The sequence below is a fragment of the Symphalangus syndactylus genome, chromosome 13 (assembly GCF_028878055.3).
Source record: "Symphalangus syndactylus isolate Jambi chromosome 13, NHGRI_mSymSyn1-v2.1_pri, whole genome shotgun sequence".
Lineage (NCBI taxonomy): Eukaryota > Metazoa > Chordata > Mammalia > Primates > Hylobatidae > Symphalangus > Symphalangus syndactylus.
In genome coordinates this window covers 29,059,139-29,072,785 of record NC_072435.2, presented here as the reverse complement: position 1 = coordinate 29,072,785, position 13,647 = coordinate 29,059,139, and the positions used below count along the sequence as shown (strand labels likewise).

General features: G+C 48.9%; 1 protein-coding gene across 11 annotated transcripts in view; it reads left to right on the top strand.

Moving 5' to 3' along the window:
- Window positions 1-13,647, top strand: part of TRPM4 (transient receptor potential cation channel subfamily M member 4) — a 54,848-nt gene that overhangs the window by 23,055 nt on the left and 18,146 nt on the right. For 9 of the 11 annotated variants that reach the window (XR_010115257.1, XM_055240342.2, XM_055240343.2 and 6 more), the window contains 7 exons: window positions 521-633; window positions 1,475-1,819; window positions 1,976-2,110; window positions 7,530-7,659; window positions 7,836-7,981; window positions 9,102-9,214; window positions 9,589-9,666. Coding sequence is in view for 10 of the 11 variants with exons in the window: in XM_055240342.2 (XP_055096317.1) it covers window positions 521-633; window positions 1,475-1,819; window positions 1,976-2,110; window positions 7,530-7,659; window positions 7,836-7,981; window positions 9,102-9,214; window positions 9,589-9,666 (1,060 nt within the window). In the remaining variant the exon portion in view is untranslated. Of the gene's footprint in view, window positions 1-520; window positions 634-1,474; window positions 1,820-1,975; window positions 2,111-7,529; window positions 7,660-7,835; window positions 7,982-9,101; window positions 9,215-9,588; window positions 9,667-13,647 lie in introns of those variants that run through there. The other 2 variants (XM_055240346.2, XM_055240347.2) reach the window with 2 other exon arrangements.

Genomic DNA, 13,647 nt, shown 5'->3' with positions numbered 1-13,647 from the left:
ATCCATTCATCTGTTCATTCTTCCATCTCTTTATCCTTTCATTCATCCATTTATCCATCCCATCCATCCATCCATCCATCCATCCATCCATCCATCCATCCATCCATCCTAATCATATTATATGCTTACCTCTGAGGGCACCAAGCACTCTGAGGGTAGTTACGTGTTGAGGGGACATAGTTCCCCCAATGGAACCAGCTTCTTCAGGGTAGGAACTGTATCCAATTTCTCTCTCCATCCCTCCCACTGCTTGGTCCATAACATACCTCAATAAATATTAAATGAATAAGTGATTCCTTTTCTTTCTTCTTGGGGGCTGTAAACCAGTGGTCTGTGCTCTGGCCCTGAGCCAAATGACCTTATGCCTATGATAGCCTGACTGCTTAAACACACTCTGCCCAGTAGCACCCCCTTTATGCAGAGTTTAAAAGTCAGGCATGCAAAATAGAAGCAAAATAGACATTCAGCAGATGTCCCTCCTCCCCTGACTTCTTGTCCCCTCTCCCTCTAATCCTTCCAGCATGTGGGAGCTCGGAGGCCTCAGCCTACCTGGATGAGCTGCGTTTGGCTGTGGCTTGGAACCGCGTGGACATTGCCCAGAGTGAACTCTTTCGGGGGGACATCCAATGGCGGGTGAGGGGTCAGGGCCTGGGGGTTGGGCATACTGATAAAGGGACCGTGCTCTCCTCCCTCTCTGCCCTCTTTTTTTTTTTTTTTTTTGAGACGGAGTCTCACTCTGTCACCCAGCCTGGAGTGCAGTGGTGTGATCCCAGCTCACTGCAAGCTCCGCCTCCTGGGTTCACGCCATTCTTCTGCCTCAGCCTCCTGAGTAGCTGGGACTACAGGTGCCCACCACCACACCCGGCTAATCTTTTTGTATTTTTAGTAGAGACGGGGTTTCACCGTGTTAGCCAGGATGGTCTCGATCTCTTGACCTCGTGATCCGCCCTCCTCGGCCTCCCAAAGTGCTGGGATTACAGGCATGAGCCACCACACCTGGCCTCTCTGCCTTCTTAGACACCCCTCCACCCTGCCTTCCATTATGGCCTGTCCAGCCTTCCCTTAATTGTCCATCCATCTCTGATTGTCCATCTGTCCCATCTTGTTTCCTCTCTCCCCACCCATCCATCTGTCTATCTATCCATCCATCCACCCTGTACTATCCATTCATTCATCCTTCTATTTATCCATCCATCCATCCATTTGTCCATCCGTCCGTCCGTCCGTCCGTCTGTCCGTCCGTCCATCCATCCATCCATCTGTCCATCCATCCATCCATCCATCCATCCATCCATCCATCCATCCATCTGTCCATTCATCTACTCATCCATTCATCCATCCATCTGTCCATCCATCCATTCATCTGCCCATCCATCCATCCATCCATCCATCCATCCGTCCCTCATACCCTTGCCCATCTCTTGTCCTTAACCTTTGAGCTAATCTCTTCCCCTGTTCATCCCACCCCCGCCAGTCCTTCCATCTCGAAGCCTCCCTCATGGACGCCCTGCTGAATGACCGGCCTGAGTTCGTGCGCTTGCTCATTTCCCACGGCCTCAGCCTGGGCCACTTCCTGACCCCGATGCGCCTGGCCCAACTCTACAGCGCGGCGCCCCCCAACTCGCTCATCCGTAACCTTTTGGACCAGGCGTCCCACAGCGCAGGCACCAAAGCCTCAGCCCTAAAAGGGGGAGCTGCGGAGCCCCGGCCCCCTGGCGTGGGGCATGTGCTGAGGATGCTGCTGGGGAAGATGTGCGCGCCGAGGTACCCCTCCGGGGGCGCCTGGGACCCTCACCCAGGCCAGGGCTTCGGGGACAGCGTAAGGACCGGGCAAAGCTGGGGGCCCCCCCCCGCGCGGGAAGGACCTGGAGGCGGGATTACATCAGGGATGGGGCGTGGCCAAACCAGGGGCAGGGCTGGTGGTGGGCAGTGTTGGGAAGGGGCCAGTCCTCACCACCCCTCCTTTTGCTGGCAGATGTATCTGCTCTCGGACAAGGCCACCTCGCTGCTCTCGCTGGATGCTGGCCTCGGGCAGGCCCCCTGGAGTGACCTGCTTCTTTGGGCACTGTTGCTGAACAGGGCACAGATGGCCATGTACTTCTGGGAGATGGTGAGTGCTGACTTGGCTCTCCTGCATCCCTGTCCTTTAGGCCACTGGATGCCAATGTTCACGATACAATTACCATACAATTCCCCGACCTCCGGTGTCACCTGACAGGCGCCCCATCCTCCCTCCCTGATATATGCCTCCAACTGCTTCCTCTTTCTTTTCTCTCTCTCATATCATGCATTATTTTATGTTTTTATTTTTTGAGACAGAGTCTTGCTCTGTCATCCAGGCTGCAGTGCAGTGGCGCAATCTTGGCTTACTGCAACCTCAGTCTCCCGGGTTCAAGTAATTCTCCTGCCTCAGCCTCCAGAGTAGCTGGGATTACAGGCACCTGCCCCCACCCACGCCTGGCTAATTTTTGTATTTTTATTTATTTATTTGTTTTTAGTAGAGATGGGGTTTCACCATGTTGGCCAGGCTGGACTCCTGACCTCAAGTGATCCACCCGCCTCGGCTTCCCAAAATGCTGGGATTACAGGCATGTGCCACTGTGCCTGGCCAAGATTCTCTCTTTGTTTTGGCCTTTGATAATATATCTCAATGTGGATCTCTGTGAATTTCTTTTTTTCTTTTTTTTTTTTTTTGAGATGGAGTCTTGCTCTGTTGCCCAGGCTAGAGTGCAGTGGCATGATCTCTGCTCACTGCAAGCTCCATCTTCTGGGTTCATGCCGTTCTCCTGCCTCAGCCTCCCAAGCAGCTGGGACTACAGGCGCCCACCACCACACCTGGCTAATTTTTTGTATTTTAGTAGAGATGGGGTTTCACCGTGGTCTTGATCTGCTGATCTTGTGATCCGCCTGCTTTGGCCTCCCAAAGTGCTGGGATTACAGGCGTGAGCCTGTGAATTTCTTTTACTTGGAGTTCCTTGAGCTTCCTGGATGTGTAGACTTATGTTTTTCATCACATTTTGGAAGTTTTTAGGGCATTATATCTTCAAATATTATTTCTTTCCCTTTCTCTCTCTCTTTTCCTTTTGGACTCTCATTATGTATGTATTAATATTCTGGATGGTGTCTCGCAAGTCCCTGAGGCTCTGCTTATTTTCCTTCATTTGTTTTTTTTTTTCTCCTCAGGCTGGATAATCTCAATGGACTTGGCTTCAAATTCACTGATCTTTATTTTGCCTTTTTTATGAATCTACTGTTGAGTCCCTCTAGTGGTTTTTATGTTTCAGTTATTGTGCTTTTTAGCTTCAGAGTTTCTATTTGGTTCATTTCTATCTCTGCAGTCTTTTTCTTTTTCTTTTCTTTGCTTTCTTTTTTTTTTTTTTGAGACAGAGTCTTGCTCAGTTGCCCAGGCTGGAGTGCAGTGGCTCGATCTCTGCTCACTGCAAGCTCCGCCTCCTGGGTTCACGCCGTTCTCCTGCCTCAGCCTCCCGAGTAGCTGGGACTACAGGCGCCTGCCACCACACCTGGCTAATTTTTTTGTATTTTTTTAGTAGTGACGGGGTTTCACCGTGTTAGCCAGGATGGTCGCGATCTCCTGACCTCGTGATCTGCCCTCCTTGGCCTCCCAAAGTGCTGGGATTACAGGCGTGAGTCACTGCGCCCGGCATCTGTAGTCTGTCTTTTTTTTTTTCCTGGTCCCACTACAAAACTTTATTTTTGATTACAATACCATTCTCAATCTCTTCTACAAAAAGCAGAAAAAAAAAGCAGCCACTTCACTCAAGACCTATATACATATAAGATGTTTTCTGTGTGTGTTTTTCTTTTTTTTAATTTTTATTTTTAAAAAAATAAATTCAGTGTTCACATTTCTATAAAGAATTAACCCAGTTTCAGGAAACCCTGCCTCTATCTCTGTATTCTTATTCTCTAGGTGGTGAGACATCTTTTTTCTGGCTCCCTTTAGTTCTTTTTTCATGATTTCCTTTAGCTGTTTGAGCATATTTAAGAGTTTATTTAAAGTCTTTGTCTAGTAAGTTCAATGTCTGAGTTTTCTCAGGGATAGTTTCTATTCATTTATTTTTTTTTTCTACTTATTTCTATTCATTTCTTTTCTTTCTTTTTTTTTTTTTTTTGTTGTTGTTGAGACAGAGTCTCATTCTGTCACTCAGGCTGGACTGCAGTGGTGTGACCAAAGTTCACTGCAACCTTTACTTCTTGGACTCAAGCAATCCTCCCACCTCAGCCTCCTGAGTAGTTGGGTCTACCAGCCACATGCCAAGCTAATTTTAAAAAATTTGCAGAGATGGGATCTTACTATGTTGCCCAGGTTGGTCTTGAATTCTTGGGCTCGAGCAACCTCCTGCCTGGGCCTCCCAAAGTGCTGAGATTACAAGTGTGAGCCACTGTGCCTGGTCTCTATTAATTTCTTTTTTTTTTCCAGTATATGAACCATATTGTCTTGTTTCTTTGCATGCCTCATAATTTTTTGTTGAAAAGTGGAACATTTTGAATATGATAATGTGGCAACTCTGGAAATCAGCTTATGCCCTCCCTCCAGGGTTTGCTGTGGCTGCTGCTCATTGTGGGTCATTGTTGTTTGTTTAGTGACTTTTCTTTTTTCTTTTTCTTTTTTTTGCGGTGGGGGGCGCGGAGGGAGTCTTGCTCTGTGGCCCAGGCTAGAGTGCGGTGGTGCAATCTCAGCTCACTGCAAGCTCCACCTCCCAGGTTTAAGTGATTCTTCTGCCTCAGCCTCCCAAGTAGCTGGGATTACAGGTGTGCACCACCACACCCACCCAGCTAATTTTTGTATTTTTCGTAGAGACAGGATTTCACCATGTTAGCCAGGCTGGCCTCAAACTCCTGACCTCAGGTGATCCACCTGCCTCGGCCTCCCAAAGTGTTAGGATTACAGGCGTGAGCCACCGCGCCCACCCTGTTTAGTGACTTCTCTAAACTTTTTTTGGAAAGTGTGTATTCTTTGTCATGTGTGGCCATGGAAGCCCCTCTTCTGTTAGCTTAGTGGTCTGCTAGTGACTTGACAGAGATATCCTTAAATGCCTAGAACCACAGAAGCAAATACAACAAGAAACTCCCTGTAAGTGCTGGGATTAGAGGCGTGAGCTATGCCCACCGTGGCTGTATATTGAAGCAGTCTTTCAATACTTAGCCAAGCCGTTTACAATTCTGCTTTAGTCTTCACTTCCTGCTTGTGCAGAGCCTAAAGTTCAGCCAGATATAAGAGCTTCAGGTTTTCTCTCGTATTTTCTGAGCATGCCTCTAGCCCTAGTCATGCATCTAGCCTTCTGGATTTCCTGGTACACAAGGAAGCTTTTCAAAGCCCTTATTCCCTCCAAGTATTTCCTTTCATGGCCTCTTTCTTCCCAAGATGCTTAGTGTATCTATTACTGCCTCTACTGTGATTCCTTGCCTCAGATGGATGTGGTTAATTCATTTGCCTTTAAAAGATTTTAACAGGCTGGGCTCAGTGGCTCACGCCTGTAATCCCAGCACTTTGGGAGGCTGAGGCAGGTGGATCACCTGAGGTCAGGAGTTCAAGACCAGCCTGACCAACATGGAGAAACCCTATCTCTACTAAAAGTACAAAAAATTAGCCGGGCGTGGTGGCGCATATCTGTAATCCCAGCTACTCGGGAGGCTGAGGCAGGAGAATTGCTTGAACCTAGGAGGCAGAGGTTGTGGTGAGCTGAGATCGCACCATTGCACTCCAGCCTTGGCAACAAGAGTGAAAGTCCGTCTCAAAAAAAAAAAAAAAGATTTTAACACACACTGCCTGGAAAGCCACTTTTTCTCTGGGGAAAGCTCTAAGGCAGGTGAAGCAAAGTCAAGCCCTTGAGCTGTTGCTTCAGGGAGATACCAGATAGGGCCACACACACAACCACAATTCTGGAGGGTAAGGTCTGAATTGCTCCCTCTAGTACTAGCGATCCACACCAGGAGTGTGTGTCTTTGTCTTCAAGGTTGCCACTGAGCTGGGGAGCTCGGATAATAAGTGGGTAGGTTAAAATGTCACAGTGCCCTCTTACTGAAATTTAGTAGTCTCTTCATTCAGCATTTTCTTGTTGTTTTTTTTTTTTTATAAGTTTTTGATTAGATTCCAGAATTCTAGAAAAGTTGATTCTGACAGTTTTTGATAGCTATTGATTGCTTTTGTGGAGGGATGAAGTTTTGAAGTTCCCTCCACTGGCATTTTTGGTCACCTCTCCAAGTGCTTTTAAAAATTTTATTGTTAGAGACAGGGTCTTCCTCAGTCATCCAGGCTGGAGTGCAGTGGCACGATCATGGCTCACTGCAGCCTCAACCTACTGGGCTGACTCGATCCTCCTACCTCAGCTTCCCTAGTAGCTGGGACTACAGGAGCAGACCACCACGCCTGGCTAACTAAAAAAAAAATTTTTTTGTAGAGATGGAGTCTCACTATGTTGCCTAGGCTGGTCTTGAATTCCCGGGCTCAAGCAATGCTCCTCATTTGTAACCACCCAGTGGGTTCACTTTGCCCGCTGCCTAGACAGAGCTGATTTATCAAAACAGGGAAATTGTAATGGAGAAAGAGTAATTCGTGCAGAGCCGGCTGTGTGGGAGACCTCAGTTTTATTATCACTCAAATCAGTCTCCTCGAGGATTCGGGGATCACAGTTTTTAAAGATAATTTGGCGGGTAGGGGCTTGGGAAGTGGGGAGTGCTGATTGGTCAGGTTGGAGATGGAATCACAGGAGTTGGAAGTGAGGTTTTTCTTGCTGTCTTCTGTTCCTGGGTGGGATGGCAGAACTCTGTTGAGCCAGACGACAGCCTGGGTGGTGTCAGCTGATCCATCCAGTGCAGGGTCTGCAAACTATCTCAAGCACTCATCTTAGGTGTTACAATAGTGATGTTATCCCCAGGAGCAATCGGGGGAGCCAGAGGCTACATGACCCCTAACCATAATTTCTAATCTTGTAGCTAATTTGTTAGTCCTGCAAAGGTAGACTAGTCTCCAGGCAAGAAGGGAGTCTTTGGGGAAAGGACTATTATCAATTTTGTTTCAGAGTCAAACCATGAACAGAATTCCTTCCCAAAGTTAGTTCAGCCTATGCCCAGGAATGAACAAGGACAGCTTCAGGGTTAGAAGCAAGATGGAGTCCGTCAGGTTTGATTTCTTTCATTGTCATAGTTTCCTCAGTTATCATTTTTGCAAAGCTGGTTTCACTTCAGCCTCCCAACGTGCTGGGATTACAGTCGTGAGCCACTTTACCCAGCCTCCAACTGCTTCTTGACCTGTCTGTGACTGCTGAATTCATTCTAATGCAGCCCAGCCCCTGACTTGCATCCCTGGTCTCTGAACCACCTGACTTCTGTCATTTTCAACTGACTTTCAGTTTCTTCCAGATCCATCTCCAAACATTACTTCATCCTTGGCCTCTGATAACCCCAGTTAGTTTCTGACCTCTGACTCTGTCCCTTCCCTTGACTTCAGGCTTTCTCCCCCTCTATGAACCCTCTTTGACGCATCCGTGCCCTCTTTGTCTCTCCAGGGTTCCAATGCGGTTTCCTCAGCTCTTGGGGCCTGTTTGCTGCTCCGGGTGATGGCACGCCTGGAGCCTGATGCTGAGGAGGCAGCACGGAGGAAAGACCTGGCGTTCAAGTTTGAGGGGATGGGCGTTGGTGCGTGGGGCACGGTGCCTGGGAGCAGGGACGGGGGCTGCTGCCAGAGGGGGAAGTGCATCTCCGCACTCCTCACATATCCCTGCGCCATCCCCTTAAATTCCCTTTCCTCTCCCTTCATACCCTCACCCTACTCCTTCCCATCCCTGTCACATAACTAACTCCTCTGCCCCTAGACCTCTTTGGCGAGTGCTATCGCAGCAGTGAGGTGAGGGCTGCCCGCCTCCTCCTCCGTCGCTGCCCGCTCTGGGGGGATGCCACTTGCCTCCAGCTGGCCATGCAAGCTGACGCCCGTGCCTTCTTTGCCCAGGATGGGGTACAGGTGAGTATCTGCGACACCAACATCCCAAACAGTCTCCGAGTGGACTCTGGGAAGTATGGGGATGAGCCCCTGCCACTGGGAACATCTATGGTCTTGCCCAGCCACTCTCCCTGGAGATTCCCCAGAAAGTCTCTCTTCTCTCTCAGAAAGGCTGCTCTTCCCATAAGAAGCCCCACTCCCTTCCACCAAAAGCCAACTTTCCCACGGCAAAGCCCATCCTCCTAAAAAGTTCCACTCCAGATAGAGAAACTCCTGGTGACCCTATCAGGAAATTCCACCTTTAACCTTGGAAGTCCTTCCCGCTTCCACGGAAGAGTCCATTTCTTTCAAAGGAAGTCCTAGCTCACCCACAGGAAGTCCTACATCATCCACAGGAAGTCCTTCCCACTTCCTTTAGAGGTCCCTAGTTTCAGTTTTCAGCAATTAGAATGGCCTCACTGAACAATTACCTGTTTTTTTTTTTTTTTGGACATAAACAAACTTTGGCCTAGGAAATCTCACCCTTCCTATAGGAAATCATCTGTCTCGGGAAGCCCTACTTGCTCCCACGGTCTCTCCGATCCTGACAAGTTGACATATTGGAAACATTATCAATATTTTTAGTTTAAATCTGACAGGGGCTCAGAGTCCCACTTCAGTACAGGAAGTTGTGCCCAACAGGAAGTCCCATCCTCATCTGTTGGAATGGTTTGCCTGACATTTCAAACAGCTACCCAGAGTCCCTTGCTGTGGATAGTGGTTAAACTCATGGATTCCAGCTCTACCACATACAAGCTGTGTTTCTTTGGGCCATTTCCTTAACCTCTCTGTGCTTCATGTGTACCAAGGAGGAGATACTAGTACCCACCCCCTTATGTGTCAAGGGTTCAGTGGACTAATCTACATAAAGTGCTTAGCCCTGTATCTGCCATATGGTGTCAATTTAAGTGTTGACTGTTTACTGCCAAAACCTGGCCCAAGTTGTCTTTGCCTTTCACCACTGTTTCCCTACCTCAATAGTTGTGGCTGTGACATTGGGCACTTGCTCTGTACTCTGGAGCTGTGGTCCAACCCTTGCTGGGCATCTTAGGGAGGGGGCTGTGGGGGAGATTTGGATCCTAATCCTTCCCATCCCCTGCAGTCTCTGCTGACACAGAAGTGGTGGGGAGACATGGCCAGCACTACACCCATCTGGGCCCTGGTTCTCGCCTTCTTTTGCCCTCCACTCATCTACACCCGCCTCATCACCTTCAGGTCAGTACCCTGGGGTGAGAGTGGCGGGGATGGGGGTGGGGTGCTCAGTTTCTCCTTCCTGCCCACTCTGCCCACGTTTCTTCCCTCATCTGCCCATTGTGTCCCTTCCCTAGGAATGGGACTCTCTCTCCCTCTGCTAAGGGAGTGCTGTGGGAGGTGAGTTTTGAGGGGATCCTCCCTGTGGTGCCTGTAGTGGCAGTTACTCTGCCTTTCTGGCCATGGCTCTGAGGGAAGGTCCCTTTGGGGTGACTTTAGGAGACCACTTCTCTGTCTCTCTGCCACATCTCCAGGTGAAGAAGTTTGAGTTTTGCTGGAGAATGCCTCTCCACCTCCTCTTCCCCTCATTTCTCGCTCTGTGCTTCCCCCCTTGCCAGGAAATCAGAAGAGGAGCCCACACGGGAGGAGCTAGAGTTTGACATGGATAGTGTCGTTAATGGGGAAGGGCCTGTCGGGTGAGTGGAGCCTCCAGCACTGTGTGAGGTGGGGACACCCTGAGCAGTTCAGGACATGTGCCACTTCCACGTTGTGTTAGTTCCCTCTTGAGTTGCTACAAAGGAATACCTGAGACTGAGTAATTTATAAAGAAAAGAGGTTTCATTGGCTCATGGTTCTGCAGGTTGTACAGGAAGCATAGTGCTGGCATCTGCTGCTGGTGAGCCCTCAGGAAGCTTCCACTCATGGCAGAAAGTGAGGGAGGAGCCTGTGTATCACATGGCGAGAGCAGAAGCAGGAGTAGGGGGTGCCACCTAGATCTCATGTGAACTAACTGAGCAAAAGATCACCAAAGGGATGGTGCTAAGCCATTTGTAAGGGACCCACCACCAGGACCCAAACACTTCCCCCAGGCCCCACCTCCAACATTAGGGATTACATTTCTTTGTTCTTTCTTTCTTTCTTTCTCTTTTTTTTTTTTTTTTTTTTGATATGGAGTCTCCCTCAGTTGCCCAGGCTGGAGTGCAATGGTGCAATCTTGGCTCACTGCAGCCTCTGTTTCCTGGGTTCCTGATCCGCCTGCCTCAGCCTCCCAAGTAGGTGGGAGCAGAGGTGCACACCACTACGCCCAGCTAATTTTTGTATCTTTAAAGTAGAGTCAGGATTTCACCATGTTGGCCAGGCTGGTGTCAACCTCCTGACCTCAAGTGATCTGCCCACTTCGGCCTCCCAAAGCACTGGGATTACAGGTGTGAGCCACCGCGCCCAGCCAGGGATTACATTTCTTTCTTTTTTTTTTTGAAATGCGGTCTCGCTCTGTCGCCCAGGCTGGAGTGCAGTGGTGTGATCTCGGCTCACTGCAACCTCCGCCTCCTGGGTTCAAGCGATTCTCCTGCCTCAGCCTCCCAAATAGCTGGGACTACAGGAGCCCACCACCATGCCTGGCTAACTTTTGTACTTTTAGTAGTGACAGGGTTTCACCATATTGGCCAGGCTGGTCTTGAACTCCTGATCTTGAGATCTGCCTGCCTCAGCCTCCCAAAGTACTGGGATTACAGGCGTGAGCCACCACGCCTGGCCCAGGGATTACATTTCAATGTGAGATTTGGAAGGGACAAACATCCAAACTATATCACACGTCCCATCAGGGACTGAGATACTGAGGAAACTTCCCAAGTGCCAAGCTCAAGGCTTGGCTCAAGATTTGGTTCTGCCATCAAGGAAGCCATCACTAGAAATTGATTTGCTTCATGCTACACATACTTCCATCCCTCTGTAGCAAGCAGAATCAGTTCATTGAGGGATTTTTCACCTATTTTGTTTGTGGCCCCAAGGACCCTGCTTTTAATCACTATGCTATGGTTGCCGTAAAGGTATTTTAAAAATCAGGCCTAAGCAAATGAAATAGAATATTTATCAAACTTCTTTTTTTTTTTTTTTTTTGAGACGGAGTCTTGCTCTGTCACCAGGCACGAGTGCAGTGGCGTGATCTCAGCTCACTGCAACCTCCGCCTCCTGGGTTCAAGCGATTCTCCTGCCTCAGCCTCTCGAGTAGCTGGGATTACAGTCACCTACCATGCCCAGCTAATTTTTTTGTATTTTTAGTAGAGACGTGGTTTCACCATGTTGGCCAGGATGGTCTCCATCTCCTGACTTTGTGATCTGTCTGCCTCAGCCTCCCAAAATGCTGGGATTACAGGCATGAGCCACCATGCCTGGCCTATATATAGTTTTTTAAGACAATGTAGAGAGGATACAAAATCTTTATCTGTAGCCATAAAAAAGAATGAGATCATTTCCTTTGCAGGGACATGGATGGAGCTGGAGGCCATTATCCGCAGCAAACTAACACAGGAACAGAAAACCAAATACCCCATGTTCTCACTTATAAGGAAGAGCTAAATGATGAGAACACATGGACACACAGAGTGAAACAACACACACTGGGGCCTATTGGAGGACAGAGGGTAGGGCGAGGGAGAGGACCAGGAAAAATAACGAATGGGTACTAGGCTAAATACCTGGGTGATGGAATAATCTGTACAACAAACCCCCATGACACAAATTTACCTACGTAACAAACCTGCACATGTACCTCTGAACTAAAAATAAATGTCAAAAAAATAAAAAAAGAACAAAACATGTATCAAGAGAGAAGGGAAAAACTAAGATAAACATTTGGACCACTGGGAAAGGTTGATAGAAGGCCCCAGGGTCTGAGGTCAGGATCAGTAATGGTGTCCTTCCCTAGCAATTTCTTATCTGCACGTGTGATGATGATGATGACCTTGATAATAGCGGATGTTATGAAACACGTACAATGAGCAACTATTGTGCTAAATCCTTTTGAAAATCAGTTTTTGTTTTTGTTTTTTTTTTGAGACAGAGTCTTGCTCTGTCGCCCAGGCTGGAGTGCAGTGGCGTGATCTCGGCTCACTGCAAGCTCCGCCTCCCGGGTTCACAGCATTCTCCTGCCTCAGACTCCCTAGTATCTGGGACTACAGGCGCCCGCCACCACGCCCGGCTAATTTTTTTGTATTTTTAGTAGAGATGGGGTTTCACTGTGTTAGCCAGGATGGTCTTGATCTCCTGACCTCATTATCCGCCCGCCTCGGCCTCCCAAAGTGCTGGGATTACAGGCATGAGCCACCGCGCCTGGCCGAAAATCAGTTCATTTAATTCTCAACAACCCAGTGCAATAGGGCCTATAATTATTCTCATTTTGCAGATGAAATAATGGAGACATTAAGTCACTTGGCTCAGATCATGTGGTTGGTAAATGGTAGAGCTGAGATTTGATCCCAGATCTTCTTGTACCTGAGTCTGTGCTCTCAGCCACTGTGGAGAGCCACCCCCACTGAGAGCTCTGTTGAAGGGCAGATCCCAAGATCCCCCCCGAGAGGCTGGGACTGAGCCCAGGAATCTGCGTGTGGCCTGGCTGTAGGTGATTCAAGATGGCAGAAGTGGGGGAGCTCTCTGACCCACCCCTCTCCCTTCTTACCAGGATTCTGCAGGAGAACTGTGAAATACCATGATGGTTTTCTCTGTCACTAGGGAGCTTGCTGTCCTCTCTGCAGCTGACCGTCTTTCTCTAGGAGTTCTTAGTTTCTGTAGCTTTCACTATTCTCCTCCTTCTCCTCTCCTCTTCCTACTCATCCTCTTCTTCCTCCTTCTCCTCATCCTCTTTCTCCTCCTCCTTCTCCTTGTCATCCTCCTTCTCCTCCTCTTCATCCTCCTCCTCCTCCTCTTCATCCTCCTCCTTCTCCTCCTCCTCTTCCTCCTTCTCCTCCTCATCCCTTTCTCCTCCTCCTCCTGCTCCTCCGCCTTCTCCTCATCCTCCTTCTCCTCCTTCTCCTCCTCATCCTCTTTCTCCTCCTCCTCCTCCTCCTGCTCCTCTGCCTTCTCCTCATCCTCCTCCTTCTCCTCCTCCTCCTCCTCCTGCTCCTCCGCCTTCTCCTCATCCTTCTTCTCCTTCTTTCTTCTTTGAGACAGGGTCTTGATCTGTCGCTCAGGCTGGAGTGCAGTGGCGCGATCATGGCTTACTGCACCCTCAACCTCCCAGGCTCAAACCATCCTCCCACCTCAGCCTCCCAAGTAGCAATAGATGCATGCTATGCTCAGCTAATTTTTATATTTTTTGTAGAGATGGGGTTTTGCCATGTTGCCCAGGCTGGTCTCAAATTCGAGGGCTCAAGTGATCTTCCCGCCTCAGCTTCCCAAAGTGCTAGGATTACAGGCATACACCGCTGTGCTTGGCCTCACTTATTTCCTTCCTTCCTTCCTCCTTCCTTCTGTCTTCCTTCCTTCTTTCCTTCTTTCCTTCCTTCCCTTTGTTTCTCTCTCTCTGTCTCTTTCTTTCTCTGTCCATCCATCTCTCCCTTCCTTCCTTCCTTCCCCCCTCTCTTTTCTTTCTTTCTCTATCTCCTTCCCTCCCTCCCTCTCTCCCTCCCTTCCTTCCTCCCTTCCTCTCTTCCTTCCGAGACAAGGTCTCACTCTGTTGC